This window comes from Gasterosteus aculeatus, chromosome X (assembly GCF_964276395.1).
Source record: "Gasterosteus aculeatus chromosome X, fGasAcu3.hap1.1, whole genome shotgun sequence".
NCBI classification, from domain to species: domain Eukaryota; kingdom Metazoa; phylum Chordata; class Actinopteri; order Perciformes; family Gasterosteidae; genus Gasterosteus; species Gasterosteus aculeatus.
Window position 1 is genome coordinate 18,218,770 of NC_135698.1, and position 16,604 is coordinate 18,235,373.

The 16,604-nt window shown below is 42.5% G+C and overlaps 3 protein-coding genes across 4 annotated transcripts; 1 reads left to right on the forward strand and 2 right to left on the reverse strand.

Annotated features, from left to right (window-relative positions):
* Nucleotides 1-428: 428 nt before the first annotated feature.
* Nucleotides 429-7,184, reverse strand: scamp5a (secretory carrier membrane protein 5a). 2 transcript variants are annotated; one of them, XM_040161584.2, is made up of 7 exons: nt 6,913-7,184; nt 5,968-6,037; nt 5,725-5,844; nt 4,615-4,771; nt 4,299-4,400; nt 3,763-3,880; nt 429-3,383 (listed from the first exon to the last, which is right to left on the reverse strand). In XM_040161584.2, the coding sequence occupies exons 2-7, from the start codon at nt 5,972-5,974 to the stop codon at nt 3,195-3,197; spliced, it is 693 nt and encodes a 230-aa protein (XP_040017518.1). In that variant the 5' UTR covers nt 5,975-6,037; nt 6,913-7,184; the 3' UTR covers nt 429-3,194. The 2 variants fall into 2 exon arrangements, with proteins under 2 accessions (XP_040017518.1, XP_077939385.1); XM_078083259.1 differs by lacking the exon at nt 6,913-7,184 and adding an exon at nt 6,647-6,729.
* An 890-nt stretch (nt 7,185-8,074) lies between these two features.
* parp16 (poly (ADP-ribose) polymerase family, member 16) lies at nt 8,075-12,648 on the forward strand. The gene is made up of 7 exons (XM_040163507.2): nt 8,075-8,267; nt 9,195-9,391; nt 10,027-10,164; nt 10,236-10,442; nt 10,607-10,778; nt 10,865-11,009; nt 11,472-12,648. The coding sequence occupies exons 2-7, from the start codon at nt 9,203-9,205 to the stop codon at nt 11,605-11,607; spliced, it is 987 nt and encodes a 328-aa protein (XP_040019441.1). The 5' UTR covers nt 8,075-8,267; nt 9,195-9,202; the 3' UTR covers nt 11,608-12,648.
* Nucleotides 12,649-14,128: 1,480 nt separating this feature from the next.
* LOC120809460 (uncharacterized) lies at nt 14,129-16,009 on the reverse strand. Its single transcript, XM_040163278.2, has 4 exons — nt 15,661-16,009; nt 14,739-14,826; nt 14,455-14,650; nt 14,129-14,359 (listed from the first exon to the last, which is right to left on the reverse strand). Exons 1-4 carry the CDS (start codon nt 15,986-15,988, stop codon nt 14,303-14,305), a joined length of 669 nt encoding a protein of 222 aa, XP_040019212.2. The 5' UTR covers nt 15,989-16,009; the 3' UTR covers nt 14,129-14,302.
* Nucleotides 16,010-16,604: the final 595 nt, after the last annotated feature.

The following is a 16,604-nucleotide window of genomic DNA, read 5'->3' on the forward strand; positions in this document are numbered from 1 at the left end:
AAAAGTGTTGTTTCCTGTCTGGCTGCATTAAAGAGGTGTTAATTTAAATTTAGTTTTTACAAGGATGACGTCTTAAAAAAAAAATGCTATAAATGAATTCAAATATCTTTGCGATTAGATACACATCCACACATTTTCAATTGAAAGTCCAGTAACGGCGTCTCTGCAGCAGAAGTCCGTCCTCAGCTCGGTGAAATGTGTGAAGTCACTGGAAACATCGTCGCTGAGTCAAACTACGACATCTGACGTGTTTATTTTGATCCTCTAGAGAATCAGCGTATGGTTCAAAGTAGTTTTAAACAAAGGCACGATAAATAATTAACATTTAATTGAGTGTTTTAAAGCATTGTGATAAATCATCTAATATGGTGCTTTGTGTTGCTTTAACAATACTGTAATGTACAAAATGATCCAATAACTAAACGGGATTCAACAATAACTTTTTAATATATATTAGGGTAAGACCAAATAATACAAAAGTAATACACAAAAATGTATTCCTCATTTAGTTCATTCATGGAGACACGGCCTCCTCAAACCTTTCATTCACCAAAGCACAACATGTTTATATTGAATGTGTTTATCCATGGCAAATATTTACCTAACTTCAAGTACTCATATATTTATACCTAGGAATGATATAACACATATCAAACAACATACAGTACACGGGGGAGTTCAGGAGAAATGGCTTTCAGAAGCGTCGATCCAGCAGCGTGAAATGCAGAGTGTTAGTAGTTGCATCCGACATGCGCTGCAGCTCCTGCTGCATGTTGGATGCATAGCTGTCGTTTCCAAAATCACACAGGACGTATCATATAGAAACAAAAAAAAGAAGCTTGGACTGAACCAAATTTATTCCTCGATGCAGACTTTCCACTGGGACCAGCTGAAGTTTGTGCATTTGCTAACGGATGATGTACAGGGAACAATTCATAATCTGCTGGTGAAAATGTTATGCGTGTCTCCATCTGGACCGTTGGTATCCGACCTGAAAACAGGGCCATTTTCAGGCGAATGTTATGGTTACTACTATTCCCGTCTATATTTAAAGCCTGCACAACCCCACTTGATCCTAATAAGATGACTATTTATGTTTCGTCTCCACTGGTGTCATCACTTCACAAGTGCACAACATTATCAAATTAATTATTTTTATTTATAAAAAAAAAACAAATTCAAAATCTGTTCCCCACAGCCGTGGGAAGACACGTCATCCAAAATACACAAAATAATAACAACTAGAGTGTAAAACAACAGCCTATTGATCACCACACCATCACATTCAGACAAGACGACAACAGGTTTTGAAAGAGCATTCGGAGACGAATCGCAACTTGTTTCAAGTCTAATACTGTTTTACTGTAATAACCATCTACTGAATCTTGAGGACGTTTTCAAAGACTTGCGTGACACTAAAATCAAAATGAGACGGTCTCTCACTCAACGGCGACACACACACACACACACAAATATTCTGTCTTTTCATTTTACTTCATATAGAAATAATTGGCTCGTATTTTATATTTCCTTTTATGTAAATATCATATCACAGCTACTCATAGAATAACACAGACAGCCACGGAAGGACACACTAAGGCCTGAAATCCAGTTCTTCACGAACAAGTAGTCTTTAAGCGTTTACACGGAGGGGTAAGTGGGAGAATTTGCCTAAGGGGTGAAAACATCCATCACTTCATACAATGCACCTACCACAATGATTGTTAATATTTACTGCGTGTCCGACCCTCAAGTGTTTTGGTTTTCTTTCACTTTGAACATGTACTACATTTATTTGGAATGTTTCATCCAATGAAGTGAAGTCCTAAATGCTGCATGTGCTTTACTTTGACATGTAATAATTAACTGAAATCAACCAACTTAACAAATGACTAGTGCTTAACTGGTCGTGGCGCAGGGGTAGGCAGGGTGCGCTGGGAACCGCAAGGTTGGTGGTTTGGGTCCCAGCTGCCCCATGTTTAAGTGTCCCTGAGCAAGACACTTAACCCCTAATTGCTCCCCGGGCAAAAATGTAAAAAGCCATGGGGTAAAAATGTAATGTAAGTCGCTTTGGATAAAAGCGTCAGCTACATGACCTGCAATGTAACAGAATGGATGCAAAACGGTGATTTAAAGGAGACAAATGCCCAACCTGTTGACACTTTGAGGGCTTTACGATTAAAATGTAAAACCTTTGCTGAGAATGGAACAAATATGCTGAATTTAACGAAAAGGTTCACTGAAGCAACTTCTCATCAGGGAAGAAAACATCTACCGTAAACAATGCTTTAGAATATCCAGAGGTTTGCGGATTTGGGAAAATACCTGCTTGACACATTTAGCTTTTGAATTTTAATTTAGTTATTTTATTTTTTAATTCATCGTTCTGTTTTTTTTGTAATTATTAATTTTTACATTTGAAATGCTAATTTTGTCAATATTTGTATCTTGATGAACAGCCTATTTTTCAACAAATGAGTCATAAAGATTACATCAGTAAGAAAACAACTGACCACTGCCAAACATAGTATGCTCCCAAATAATAAACTTAAGTAATAATTTTACCCTTAACTAGATTCACACAGAAAGCAAAGGAATTTGTTGACTCGTCCCTTTAATGACTAACGTCAGCTGACTATTAAGCAGCTACACCGAGGGTAAATATATTATTTAGCGTTTGGTGACCTTCTAGTCGAAGTCGAAGTAAACACTTTACCATATAGCTACAACAGAACACAAAGAAACACATTAAATGTAAGCGATGTTTTAAGAGTGTGACATCACTCTGTGGTGACCACAGACGAGCCGACCTGATTAAACAAATGAAGCTCAGGACGTTTTTAGCTTTATGATGTGTCTCCGTTGGAAAGCAACACGCGCGCGCACACACACACACACACACACACACACACACACACCAGCTAACATTGATCAAAGAAAAAGTAAAAAATAAAACAGCTTTTCTTCATAGCTGGCTGTTGGTTTAAATGTGAAGTGACTTAAATATTAACTCCATGAATGTCCAAATCCAATTAGAGTACACTTCCACCAAAGACATGACTTTTCCTCTACATTGTTCTGGTTGAATTCAGCGTGTACAGTGTTACAACGAAGGGCGCCTAATTCTGACTTGTGTTCTTAATTGATCCCTTTCCATCTCTCCCCCGCGGCCGCCCGGCCCCCCCTCCTCTGGCCTACATGGGCTCGTCGTAGTTGTAGGTGGGAGCTGCGGAGTACTGGTTCTGCTGCACGGCTCCCTGGGCAGCTCCCATCGCCGCCTGCTGGGCTGCCTGCTGGACGTGGGGGTTCTTCCAAGCCCCGCTGGCCCACTCCTCCTGGGCCTTACCCAGGCTGCCCCCCGTACCACGGTAGAAGTTGTGTACCTACAGAAGAAGTTGTTATTCCCAAAAAATCCCCTCTCTGTAGAGTATGTGGCATGAAGCATGCATCCACCGTGTCACGTTCTTGTCATGCGGGTGGCTGGGAAAGATTCCCATGTTGGCGACTAGCATGCGTGCTAACATTAGCTAGCCAGAATAATTAGCTTCTACTCAAGACGCTAGCTAGCTTAGTAGCTTTGAGTGGAATATAAGCTGCATGAGGAGTTAACATAACCAATGCTAAATGGAAATGGTGGGGAAATGTTGAATTCCTGCTTTTTAGTACGTTGAGCCACTGTGGGAGATTTTAACGTCGACATAATGGCAGACAGCTTTGCGACGGCGCACATTTTTGTTTAAATGAGTGAAAATGTGTTGTCACCTTAGTGAGGGCGATGAAGGAGAGTACGGCCACCGCAGTGAACATGATGGTGGGAATCAGCATCACCACAGCTGATCCAATGTTGGTGCTGAAGAAAGTGATGGTAGCCAGCCAGCCACTGATGGGAACAACAAGAGAGTTAGTAATACCTCACACCAAAGAAAGTGGCACTCAAGACCTATGACCATGCAAAAGCTTCAAATTCGGATATGATAGCTGGGATTTCAGATTCGGCGTGACTTCCAGAGGATAGCGTTATCTCTCCATCGAAAAATAAAGCTGCAAAAACCTGCTTAGAAATCATAAAAAGACACTGGCGCCGTTACAAAGTCATCCGATAGTAGTCGCTACAGCCGTGGGGACATTTCCCGCAGAGACATAAGCGATATATAAATGCTTGCATACAAGCCACATGAGGTCACTGGATTGAATACCCCCACCATAATTTAAAATATTTCAGAAGAATAGTGCTTTTATTTGTCTCCAATCTTTATTTACGCTTTATAGCAAACATATCGGTTTGTCGAAGCGCTTACCACACACCCCAGCCGGGAATGCCAACGGTCTGGATAATACTGATCACCACCTGCGCCATGAAGACGAAGAAGAAAGCCATGAAGTTGAAAGAGCTGTCCGTCCTGAAAGGAGAAAATAAAAAAAACATCAGAGCACTTAAATTGTACGTATAATGGCTCTTACCTATAGCAAGTTGTAAATCAGCTTATTTAATGAAATTGCACTTTCTTGTTCTTTTGAGTTGGTATCCCTATGGTTGAAATGCACTTATTGTAAGTCAGCTAAACGTAATGTGATCCAGAAGATCAGCAGGTAAAACATGCAGAGTCAGCTCACTTGAAGGCCTTGTAGATGGGCCTGAACCAGCACACGTAGGAGCAAGGTGTGAAGAGGATGAGCCACAGGATGGCCATGCCGAAGTTGGTCGCTCCGCCGCCTCCACACATCCACGCCAGACAGCCGATCAGATTGACGGCCAGCGTGGCGCTGTTCACTGTCGACGTCGCAGAGAAGGAGGCGAGGATGACCGAAAGGAGACAGATTGAAGACAAAAGCCTCCATAGTGAATCTCCCACAGGCTGCGTTACTCAGAATTCAGCAGGAATGACTCACTCTGAATCTCAGCGACGAAGAAGTTCAGTTCTATACGTACTGTAAGCTATAATGTAGCACCCACAGCACACGGTTTGTATTCTACACTTTGTTAAAACTAATCTACTTTCATATCAGACTTACGTTCCTGTTTTCAGGTGGCAGAACCTATGTGGTGAGGAGAAAGATACCATGATGCGCACATGAATGCTCTTTTCACATTACACTACACTGTTATCATAAAGAGCTGTTTTCTTTATTTATGGATCTGGTCTATATGATGACCAAGATTGTGGATAAAAGTCGCTGAGAGCCTGTGATGTCTTCAAGCATTTTTCGAGTTTTCTCACAAAAACTTAAGACATTCAAACTTTAGTGAGTGACAAGAAAAGCAGGAAATGTTCACATTTAAGAAGCTGGTGCCAGATAAATATGCTAACTATTCCATTTCTGCAGATGAACTTCCACCCGAGCTCCCCTTTCAGATTTGTAAAGATTGTTAGTCGACAGAAAGACCGAAAAGCGAATGTGTCAAACAGAAAATAGACACAATATATCCATCCATGGATGCATGAAAAGGCACGAGATAACCTTAATGATATCCTCTGTGACTGTTGGACTGGTCAATCTGGTCTCACAGCTGTGCCGGACTGTCTGCCATGTTTAGTTCTCATGATGTTTGGGGTTAAACAAAGTGACACGGCACAGAAACACAGAAGCCGAGGACAGGTTTACAGCTTATGCTGCGATGCCGAGAACCCACATGAAACGTGAGTTGCAGTAAAAAATGTTGTGCATGCAATGCTGTACTGCACCTTAGCAGTCTACACAAACGGTTACTGCAGCTATACTCACAGATCCATAGGTAGTAGAGCCTTTTGCACATGGTACGATGTTGGTCTGGGATCTCATTGAAGTCTTGATAAAAACATGGCCTGAGGGGGATGAATCGAGGCAGGGGAGGGAAGTTGTTTTCTAGGACACAAAGACACAGTTCACAAAAATCAAGACAGCTGCATGGAGGATTACAAGTTAGAAATGGGTCATTTTTTTGTGCACAGTCTCACATGCATGACGAACAGAAAAAATATAGCTTACCTGCCATGATGCCCGTTCAGTTATCGTCTCCACTTGTAAGACTTTCCTCTCAGCTGCCTTGGAAACGAAACTGCAGAGAAATAACGGAGCTGTTTTATTAAGTGCAGCATCACTCACTCACTCACTCACCCTGCTCTCCTTGTGGGAAACAGGGCCACAATCCTCCATTGGCCTCACTGTGGATGCATGCACACACTTGGAATAAAAGACTTTAAATGCCTGCATGATTTCATCAGATGGGTTGCGGAGCCCCTTTCCCGTATCCACCCCTGACAGATAAATTGACAAGATGAACACGTTTGCTTGCTCACATATTACAGCTGTGTAATCCGCGGTGGGAGGAGGGGGGAGGGGGGTGACAGTGTGGCCTTGTCGTGCTTTTTAACATGTAGGCTATTCATAACCTAAAGCTATGGACGCAAGATAGGCATTTCCAGGCCTACAGAGTATCCCGATGGGCACATGTATGACTGTATGATACGTTTTCCTGGCTCTTTAACCCACTAATAACGAAGCACCAGAAAGGTTAGTAGAGGGTTACTGTAAAGCACATTGCAATGCATGTGATGGTGGATGGAGAGCGTGTAGCTCTGAAGGGCATCTTCCTGCCACACAATAAAGCAACCTGTGCCAATAAAAAAAACCGTCTGATCCCGGTCGATCCACATGCATTACGAGCCTTAAACGCTCCGCGGTGACTGCTCGGTTTTTCCGCCGGTGGCAGTGATGCTGCAGCGGGCCACAGTGCATCGTGATCACGGAGGAGCGTCCTTCAGCCCGCACCTCACGGTGCGTCGGTGCTTCCTCTTCATCCGCCCGCCGAAAACTCCTCACAATGCACCATACAGAATACAACGTTTGGTGGGGTTTTATCAATCTAGAATCGGGGTTATTTTTAACAGCCAAACATTACACCCCCTCCCCCCCCGTTGATTAACGCCTTACCTTCGGTGAAGTCAGTTTAGAATCCCTCCGTTCGTTTAAATAGCAATCTGTGGATTAACCTGCATTAAAACGCGTTGGAGTAAAACGACCAGATCTGCAGCAGCTACGACAGCGTTGCGTTATTCCTCAAATGACGGGCTTGGGAGTAAGAGGTGGTCATGTGACGTCAAACCTTTTCTTTACGCACACATCTCTCCCCTCCCCATCCGCAGGTTTTACCCGCCCGAGCAACATCAAGGCCTAGAAAACAAGGGGTTTTGTTGCTGGCCGGATCCGACCAATCACAAATCAGGAATATGTATACAAGTCCCGCCCCCGTGATGCTGTCCACAGTGCTGAAACTCAAAATGGGCTTTACACATTATGATCGGATTGGCCATATCTGTATAGTAATACAAATGTCAGCGTGATCTCCAATAGTGGATTACACATTTGGTACTTTTTGAGAGTGTTTTATACACACGACATCAAAGGCAGGTGTATTTTGTTGCACATTTCGAAAATCAAAGGCTGGAAGAAATTATAACAAATACCTTTTGTTACAGTGGTTCTGAGTTTTCAAACTAGGATTTGTGGTTTTCCATCTGCTGTAAGTTTGTTCATGGCTCTGTGATACAACGCTTCTTTTCCCTGTTTAGTTTGGAATCTGTGAATTTTGAAGGACCAAAGGACCTGGTATTTTAAAAAAGAACAAGCAGCTGTAGAGTTGCAGTGGCTCCAATCTATTTGTAGTTGTTATCACTAGTAAAATAGGCATCAAAATAGTCTTCAACTAATGTGTGAGCTCTGGTACCGTGAATGGAAATGATAGTTTTGTCATAAGTGATCAGTGAAGCAAGAAGACTGAACTCACTGTCCTTTAGATCTTGGTTATTAAAAAATGTTTAAGGTTTAAATCAAGATATACACACAGACACAAACACACACATTTAGACTTAAAGATAACCAACCAAACCAAACCAAACCAAATTTACCGTGCACTTTTGGTTTAGCAGTTTTGTCTTTGTCGCCCCTGCAATTTAAAAGGCCCTGGACATGTGCTGAATGTTGCTTTCACCTGCCTTGTAATTCCCTTGTATTATTCAGGTTGTAGGGCTTCCGGAACATAATAAAGCAAAGCACATTTAAAAATGAACATGTATTGGCATTTTTACCAGAGTCAGTTGTGCGCTCTTGTACTCACTGATACACACCCTCAGCCTTCCCCCTCGCCTGATCTGCCACGTTTGTGCTTACTCTTTCGTCAATGCACTAAATTGTCATATGTCCTCTATTTTCTACGGATCTTGAACGCAGCTCTTCGTTAAGCTAACGTTAGCGCTTCCTGCAGTGCTATGAGTTGAGGAAGACCGAAGGTAAGGGAAATACTGATGTAAAACTAGTGTTTTTATTGTGAAATGGCTATGTGTGCCACGGGGAGGTGTTTTTGATATGGTCCGAATTCCGTAGCAGTCAGATAATTCCGCATTCCTCATCGACAACGAGATTCAGCGACTGGTGAAAGTTATTAGCAGATCTTCTGTTGTGCGTTAGCGTAGCTAATGTTAGCTAGCGTAGCATCCTCACACCCTACTAAACGATACAGCAATGAACAGTTCATTAAATAACTTTAACGTTACAGCATCGCTAGCTAACCTAACACAAAAATCTACCAGGAACTTATGTTGTTTGCAGCAAAGATTACGACTCGGGAGGAAAAAACTGCAGCCTCTGTATGACTTTGTTTGTGTTAGTTTATTGTGTTAGTTTGTTATGTTGGCAACAAAAGTTTAAGGGACAGCAGACGTTAACTATTAATGAAAGTAACACCGGGTTTAACTTGAGCTGCACACTCAAAACGAGTTTTTTCACGGTGTGATACCGCATTAAACGTTAGTTTCCCTGTGAGAAAATGTCTTCCCTTCAAAGTAAGAGAAAATGAGGAGGGACTTCACACTGCCGAAATATGACGTTACACCTCCGGATCACGCGTTTTGGGTCACGATGAACATACGACAGAAATTATTACGAGAGAAATGTGAAGTCAACCAACCCAAAATGAATCCGACTTTTATTCTGAATAAGTCTTTTATTTTGTGGTTGAAGATTCTTTATATGAATGATCTGTGGCGTTAAATCGTCTTAATCAATGTAATATTTGTGGAATTTGAATTAATGAATTTCATTTCTCACCATTTTTCCAAAGATCAATTCATTCAGGAAAACATGGATTCATTGTTCCATATGTTGTCACGAGGTATTTGCTCATTCGCCTGTGCTGTCCCATCACCCCTTGTCTCCAGTGGTGGGAATGCAGCCTCCGCTCCCGCCTGAGGCCGTCAGAGAGCTGGTGGTCTCCTGTCTGCACAGAGACCCGGTAGCAGCCGACCTCCGCTGCAGCCTGTTTGTCGCTGCTGCACAGAGCTACAAGAGGGACTCTTTGCTCAGACCCTTCCCCCCGAGATACATAAGTGGTGACAACAAGAACTTTGAGGAGCTGGTAAGATGTGTGCTGACAGCCAACACTCTGATTAGTTGTTGGAGGTATTGGTGCAGAAAGAGGCTGCATGACGACCATTAGCATGGCTTTGCAAATGTATTTTCTTTTAAAAAGTATGTATTTTGGTGAAAAACATTATAAAGTACAGATATATTCAACAACTGCATTTCCACTTTAGTGAAGCAGAGATCAACATATTGTTTCAGCTTAGCAGGTGTTTAAAAACAAAGATTTGTGTCTTTACGAACGTCGTGCCAAACTCATCAAAGGCTCAATGTTCTTTTAGTTCTTTAGTATGCAGGAACTCCTTATATTTCTTCTTAGGCTTGGCACCATAACACACACTGTGTATCACAGTATTGTATCTTGGTTTCTGTGGGCGTTGTCATGTTGTAGAATGACTGGCCCACATCGAAATGACTGCTCTGATTACGAGAGACTCATAATTCAAGGAAACTACATCTTCACACACACACACACACACACACACACACACACACACACACACACACACACACACACACACACACACACACACACACACACACAGGGAACCGGAAGACAATAGTGTGACTACATTTGAGGCAATACGATTTTTTTTTTTTTTTTTTTAAGGCTCTTTTTTTTTTCTCCAGTTGGCGGATGTGCAGTCTTTGCCCGGTGTGAGAGAGTTGGTGCGACTACGAGCCAGAGACGGAGATCATCATCTGGCTCTCACACACTGGATTCTCTCTTCAAAGAGCTTTGCTGTAAAGACGCTGCAGAAAGACGAGGTACATCACCAACAGATGTGTCTTCTACTGGCCGCTTCTTTTGCTTACAGCGTGTGTTTCAACTTCACCAGTATGCCAAACTCTGTGACCTGACGGACAACGATGGGCTTTCTGCGCCTGTGCCCGACTTCCTGTTTGAGTTGGAGTACTGCGATCAGATGAACGCCAGGTTTGAGAAGACGAGGGAAGGTAGAGACGTCTTCTATGCATTCCACGGCAGCCGCCTGGAAAACTTTCACTCGATCATTCACAATGGGCTGCACTGCCACCTCAACAAGGTTGGTGCAACTCAATCCCGGCTTTATTTCTTGTTTGGCCAAAAACGATTCAGTTTTTTTTGTTGTGTCGATGTGACCTCACAAGACTTCGTGGAGCTGTTCAGACGTATGGACACAGAAACTCAGTCGATCTGGTGTATTTCCTTCCCAATGCATGCGTGCAGAACTCCGTGTTTGGAGAGGGGACGTACCTCACCAGTGACCTCAGCATGGCTGTCCTCTACAGCCCGCACAGCAGCGGCTGGCGGGAAAGTCTTCTGGGTCCACAGCTGAGCTGCGTGGCCATGTGTGAAGTCATCGATCACCCGGATGTTAAGTGCCAGGTGAAGAAGAAAGGTGTGTGTGTGAACCGCGTGAAAATCCTGCAACACAGATTTTCCAATCGCTTCGTGTCCAAATGAGCAATTCGCTTCCCATTTCAGATTCTGAGATCATTGACCGCCAGCGCTCCAGAGCAAGGAACAGCGAAGGAGGGGACGTACCGCAGAAGTATTTTGTAGTCACCAACAATCAGCTTTTGCGAGTAAAGTACCTGCTTGTGTACTCTCAGAGGAAGCACCTGTCTAGGTAAGGATCACTTGACATTGCTGAAAAAGCATCGATAATCAATGTTACACGGAGTGCTACGACATGTATGACACATCATACATGTAAACCGTAACATCGGAGGTGTATCATGCTCTTACAGATTGTAAATTGAAAAACGTGCTCAAATATTTAAAAGGCACCACTGTGTGAGAAAGATTAACCTCTTTATGTAAATGATCTGTTTCAGTCACACTTTGAGCAAAAGGACAATGTTGCTTCCTACTGCACTCGACAATGAAAAAAGTTCTGATGAAGAATTTGTTTGTACTTTACATTTTATAAATACCAGTAGTTTTGGTATGAACAGTCATACTAATTACCAAGCTTTGGTAGCTGTAAAAATGTCTAATGTTTTCTGTTGCCTCTCAACAAAAGAAAACAAATTAAAATCAGAAAGGTTGTCAGTTTGGTGGCTGTTATTTCTGTGTTTTTCTTTTTCAGACGTTCCCGAAGCACCTCCTGGCTCCTCAGACATCATTTTGCAATCATGATGAGTCTCTACTTTCTGCTGCTCATATTCATCGGTGCCTTTAACTCCACCACCTTTGTTTCCTTTTGGAGCCGACTGTTTAGGTGACAAGAAAAACCGTTCATTATCCGCAGTGCCTTCCTGATCCGAGAGGAGCAAAGATGAAGCTGTATGCGCCTTTTTCTATACAGACTTTTCTCCACCATCATTCTTGCTCCTACAAAAAAAAAAAAAACGTCCATCCATCCATCTGCAAACCACTTACCCACGACAGTGCTAACCACCACACCACCGTGCCGCCCTACAAAAAAAAAAAAACGTAATTACTGATATTCCAGGATAAAATGTTTTTAACTGGCAAATAGTGGGATGATTTATTGTGTTAAGTCTTCTTATTTTTATGAAATTCAGCGTTATGAAAATCTTCAGCCGTGATTTGTTTAAGTAAACATCCTGTTTTATTGCTACGCTTTGTTGCTTTGCTTTAAGATCTCTTTTTGGTCTGTCATGTGTTAAAGTGTGTAGGATTTGGCAGCGTTTGGTGGTTGGTTGCAGATTGCAAAGCAAGTGCAACTTCTGCCGGTTGCCAAGGGCGACGTTTGTTTGTCCTTTTACAGGCTCCGGTAGAAACATGGCAGACGGCTCCACGGAGTAGATCTAATCCGTATGTTGATATAAACGACTAGTTCTAAGGTAACAAAGACACAATGATTTTTATTGAAAGGATGTTGTACACTAAACAAAAATGCTTTATAATTGAATATTCCATTGCTGCAAATCGACATTGACAAACTGACCACAGTGACTCATTCGTGTCGCTGAGGGCTAATGGCGACGTCCCAGTTTAAATTATTTATATGATTTTGCTTTACTCATTTATGGTAGGCACCTTTTCTCTATTACATGAAGTTATTGTAATTTTAAGGCATTGAATATAACTGTTAGATTTAATGAAGGAAAAAGATTTTTTGTGGTTCTCACATACTGTGTTTATAATGATGGTTCTTAAAAAGGCTACTAATAACCCGTAATGATTTAGGATACACTTTTAAATCCTTATATTACGTTAATTTAACTGTCCACTGAAAGGCTGTAGGTCCTGAACATTTGTAAGAATATGAAACCCAAATAAAGCAATACTTTTGATGTGATCTCCTTCGATTGAGGTTAATTTGTGCCAAAGTTGACTTGAAAATAAAAGCGTGTTGGTTTTTGACTTTAAACATACATCACACATTAAGGTCTCTCCTTTATAATCATCTTCTGTACTTTTCCTTTGTTTTGCATTTTATTCAAACCCACTTGGGCTTCTCCTGAGGGTGGGGCACATTTATTACTGCTGGCACGCTAACAGTCGTTTGTTATGCGTTGTTTTTATCAGTTTAGAAAAAGAGAGCCAGCGATACGGGATTGATAAGAGGCGGCCTGCTTTGGTGACCGATCCTTCTAATTCATGTGTGAAATACTTGTGGTTCCACAGTTTAAAGAAGCGCACCAAAAGGAATGGGATTTCCATTGTTTCATGGCAAACCACAAAACTTAGAGCACAAATAATTCAATTAAACGATGAAATAAGACCTACTTTTACAAATTTCTCAAAGATTAAGTATTGGATATTTTATCCATTTTTCTGGATGATGGTTAACCATTAGATCACCGTGTCTTTAACAATGCTTTCATTCATTTAGTCATAAGGAACGCTGACAGGACAGGGAGCTGCTTCTCTGTAAATTATTACGGCGTCACACTCAAAGACCCACAAGTCAAATGAAGATGAAAGAAAAATCAAGCCTTGTTTTTGGTCTAAAGAAATACAATTTGCTCTTGTGAAATCCTTCAGATAATCTGCTTCTCTTTAGAAAATGGCTCACATTTGAAGGACACAGAACAAACTGCCCTTTGTTGGTCAAAGCTTTATTCCCTTTCTGTGCGAGCTTCATTATTGCTGCCTCATAAACCGTCTGTTATTCAATAACCATCAACTGTCAGGGGGACTCTTCCCCGTCTCTGTGAACCACACAAACTCCCCAAATAAGAACAATTTAAACAAGACTGGTCCCACTTAATTACACTCCCACTTAATGTCTCATCCTGACTAGTTTCTTGGTTCAATCATTCATTTTGACCTTCACTATAAAGGGATTTTTTTTCATTCTAAATACCAAAAAGAAGGAGCAGCTGAGGCTCATTGGAGTACCGTTAGTTTTGTATTTGAAAACATGGATTTGGTCATAAAAAAGGTTTGGAGACATAATGTCACGATGGTTCTTAACGAAAAGTAAGATGTCTAATCATAAATGGGACATGAATGTTTGAGCCGAGTTCCATGGCCATCCATCCAAATTGGAATCTATCTATATACTATTGAATTGTTGGATTAATTGGGTCCAAATACATGGGGGGAAATCATTTTTAATGGAGAACTATGGATTTTGCGTACCGTATTATACTTAACTTACTTTCCAAAATGGACAAAATGAAATGTGTCTTTAAGGAATCATAGAGCACAGCACAAGATACACAAAAGATACAGATAACTGCTTAAAAACGATCGCTAAAACCCTCGACCGGATCACGTCCCCATTGTTCCTATTTGATTAATGAAATCACTGCAGAGTATGAAATATCATTTTTATTCATTATATAACAATACATTACATTTCACAGGTTTTTTATTCAGGTTCACATTGCATACATGTTGGATAATAATTATTCCAGTAATACATACAGTTTACAGATAGCTGCCTTTTCCTATTTTGCTACATTAACTAGTGCAGATTTCCTCTCTTTACATAGAGAACTACTACGCTGTGTTTGTACAAGCTGGGACCAAACACAGGAAATGCCCCACACCATCAGTCTGCAGGGAAAAGAAAAGAAAGAGAGTGCTTGGATTAATTAATGAAGTTCTGTGAGGCAGAACGGCATAACAAAAGAAATACAGTCCGTTGATACCTGCAGGTTGTTGTGGCATACGGGGCTGTGTGTGGCTCTCAGGTGATTGTGCACACACTTCCCAAAGCGTTGCAAGCAGGGGGAATGGGAGGCGGTGCAGCTCTGGGGGCAGGGTGGGGGTTTCAGCAGCAGGCAGCTTGAACAGGAGGTGTGCTGGCAGGAGCCCTGGCACGCTCGCTTCTCCAGGGAAACAGACCTGAGGGCATTTGGACGTCCGTTAAAAATGCATGCAGGAGAGAAAGTACTTGGTGCAAAATGGCTTTTCTCTCTCATTTCGAAGTCACCTGGCGGAGCAGATCTCCGAGGGGTTGGCCTGGCAGTATTCCCTGGTGCACTCCGGGTGACAGCTCTCTCGATCCAGCGATTCGATCACTGCACGGAACATTTTCAACACGCAGTAAGACACAGGAGTGGTCTCCACAAGGCTTATTACACACATCAAATGTAATATTCCCATATTTTCTTGGGGAGCATCATGCACAAAACATTATCTCGTACTACGTCTGATACCGTATCTGTAAAGGTGACAACTCTGAGGAGATAAGAGGCGTAATTATGGCTTAACTTTTAGCAGAAACGTTTGATTCAAAGGAAGCCTTGAGCACACTATCAGTCTTCACAGCTCATAAACAAGATTCACCACATCCAATGATGATATAGTATTCAGGTTTTGCAAGGGAAGGCCTTTCACTTTTTATTGACTTTTATTTCATTTCGTTAGTTGTTTGTTATTCACAAAACATTCAAAAAACATTTAATGCATTTCTGTAGCCTCACATTTCCCACAGCAAACAACACGTTCAGTGTTTAAATGCATCTTCTTTTTTAACAATAATAATACATTTAATTTGTAATGTACTTGCGCTACATGATAAAACAGGTAAGTGCTAACAATAAAAACACATGGAGAGTTTGAAAAAAACAAACAAACAAATGAAACACTGACAGAAGCAGTTCTGATGCATGATGGCTACTTTTAGTTTGGATCCTTTAAGTAAGTTCCTCTGATGGCGCATCTGTGCTTTGGTATGCAGGAGTTTTACTTCTAAGGGAGTATTTATAGATCGTGGTACTGGTATTAAAACACATGTTTTTTAATAGCGGTATAAGATGCTGCATCGGGATGAATACGTTTTAACAGTCATCACATGAGCTCGCCCCCGTCGGGGGAGTGGGGGAGTGGGGGGGTCACAAACATGGTCTCACCTGCCCTGCAGGTGCCTGTGCGCTCCGCGTGCGCTCGGTCAGCTGTCGTGTCCCCGTAAACGCACACCAGACCCTCGTCACACTTGCCCAGATAGTCCCACGTCCCCCCGCAGGTCTCCCCCTCCGCCCTGGCGCAGACGGGGCAGCAGCCGCACACACCCGTCGTGACCCCCCCCGCGCACTGGAGCTTCAGCGCCCGCCGCGTGGAGCAGTGGATCCGCTCGCAGGGGGGGCAGTGGAGCGCCTGAAGCTGCTGAGCCGCAGCGGGGGGCGTCGCCGGGGACCCCGACACCCCCATCAAGGCACCCAAAAACAACAGCGTCCACATCCTCGAATCCACCTGACGCGAGGTGGAGAAACACGGACACCTCCTTTTTTATAGAGGGGGACAACGCGGGAGCTTCATAGTTTATGAGCCCCCCCCCCCCCCCCCCCCCACAGACCCACAGACCCACCAGCCAATAGATGAGGCCAGAGAGGGTCACGTCTTATCTCCACACTATCAACAGTGTGATTTTGTTTTGAAATCATTTCCTTTTGAATGAAGACTGGCCCCCTTTGTATTTGGAGTCACGTGACCTCTGGAAGGGGCCGTTCGGTGCACACCTACAATCAGGTAATGACCTATTTCTTGAAAGAACAAAAGAGTTAAGACATCGGCAGGTTATCTGATCGGGACATCTCATAAGTGTCGTATCAAACACAGGTTGTGTACACAACGGTAAAATATGGCTACTGTCACAGATACAAAGGAGGTTTTATTTCTCCTTTTATCTGGCTCCCTCTTTACAGGGCCGCACAATGAGCAGCTGTAGTGTATTCCAGGCATGAGGGGAGTGTGGGGCCATCAAATGATGGCCGCCCTATTCGACAACAAAATAAGTACATGAAAGGAAATAGGAAAACTACTTGCTTTGCACCGTATACAAGGATTTTACTGTGTG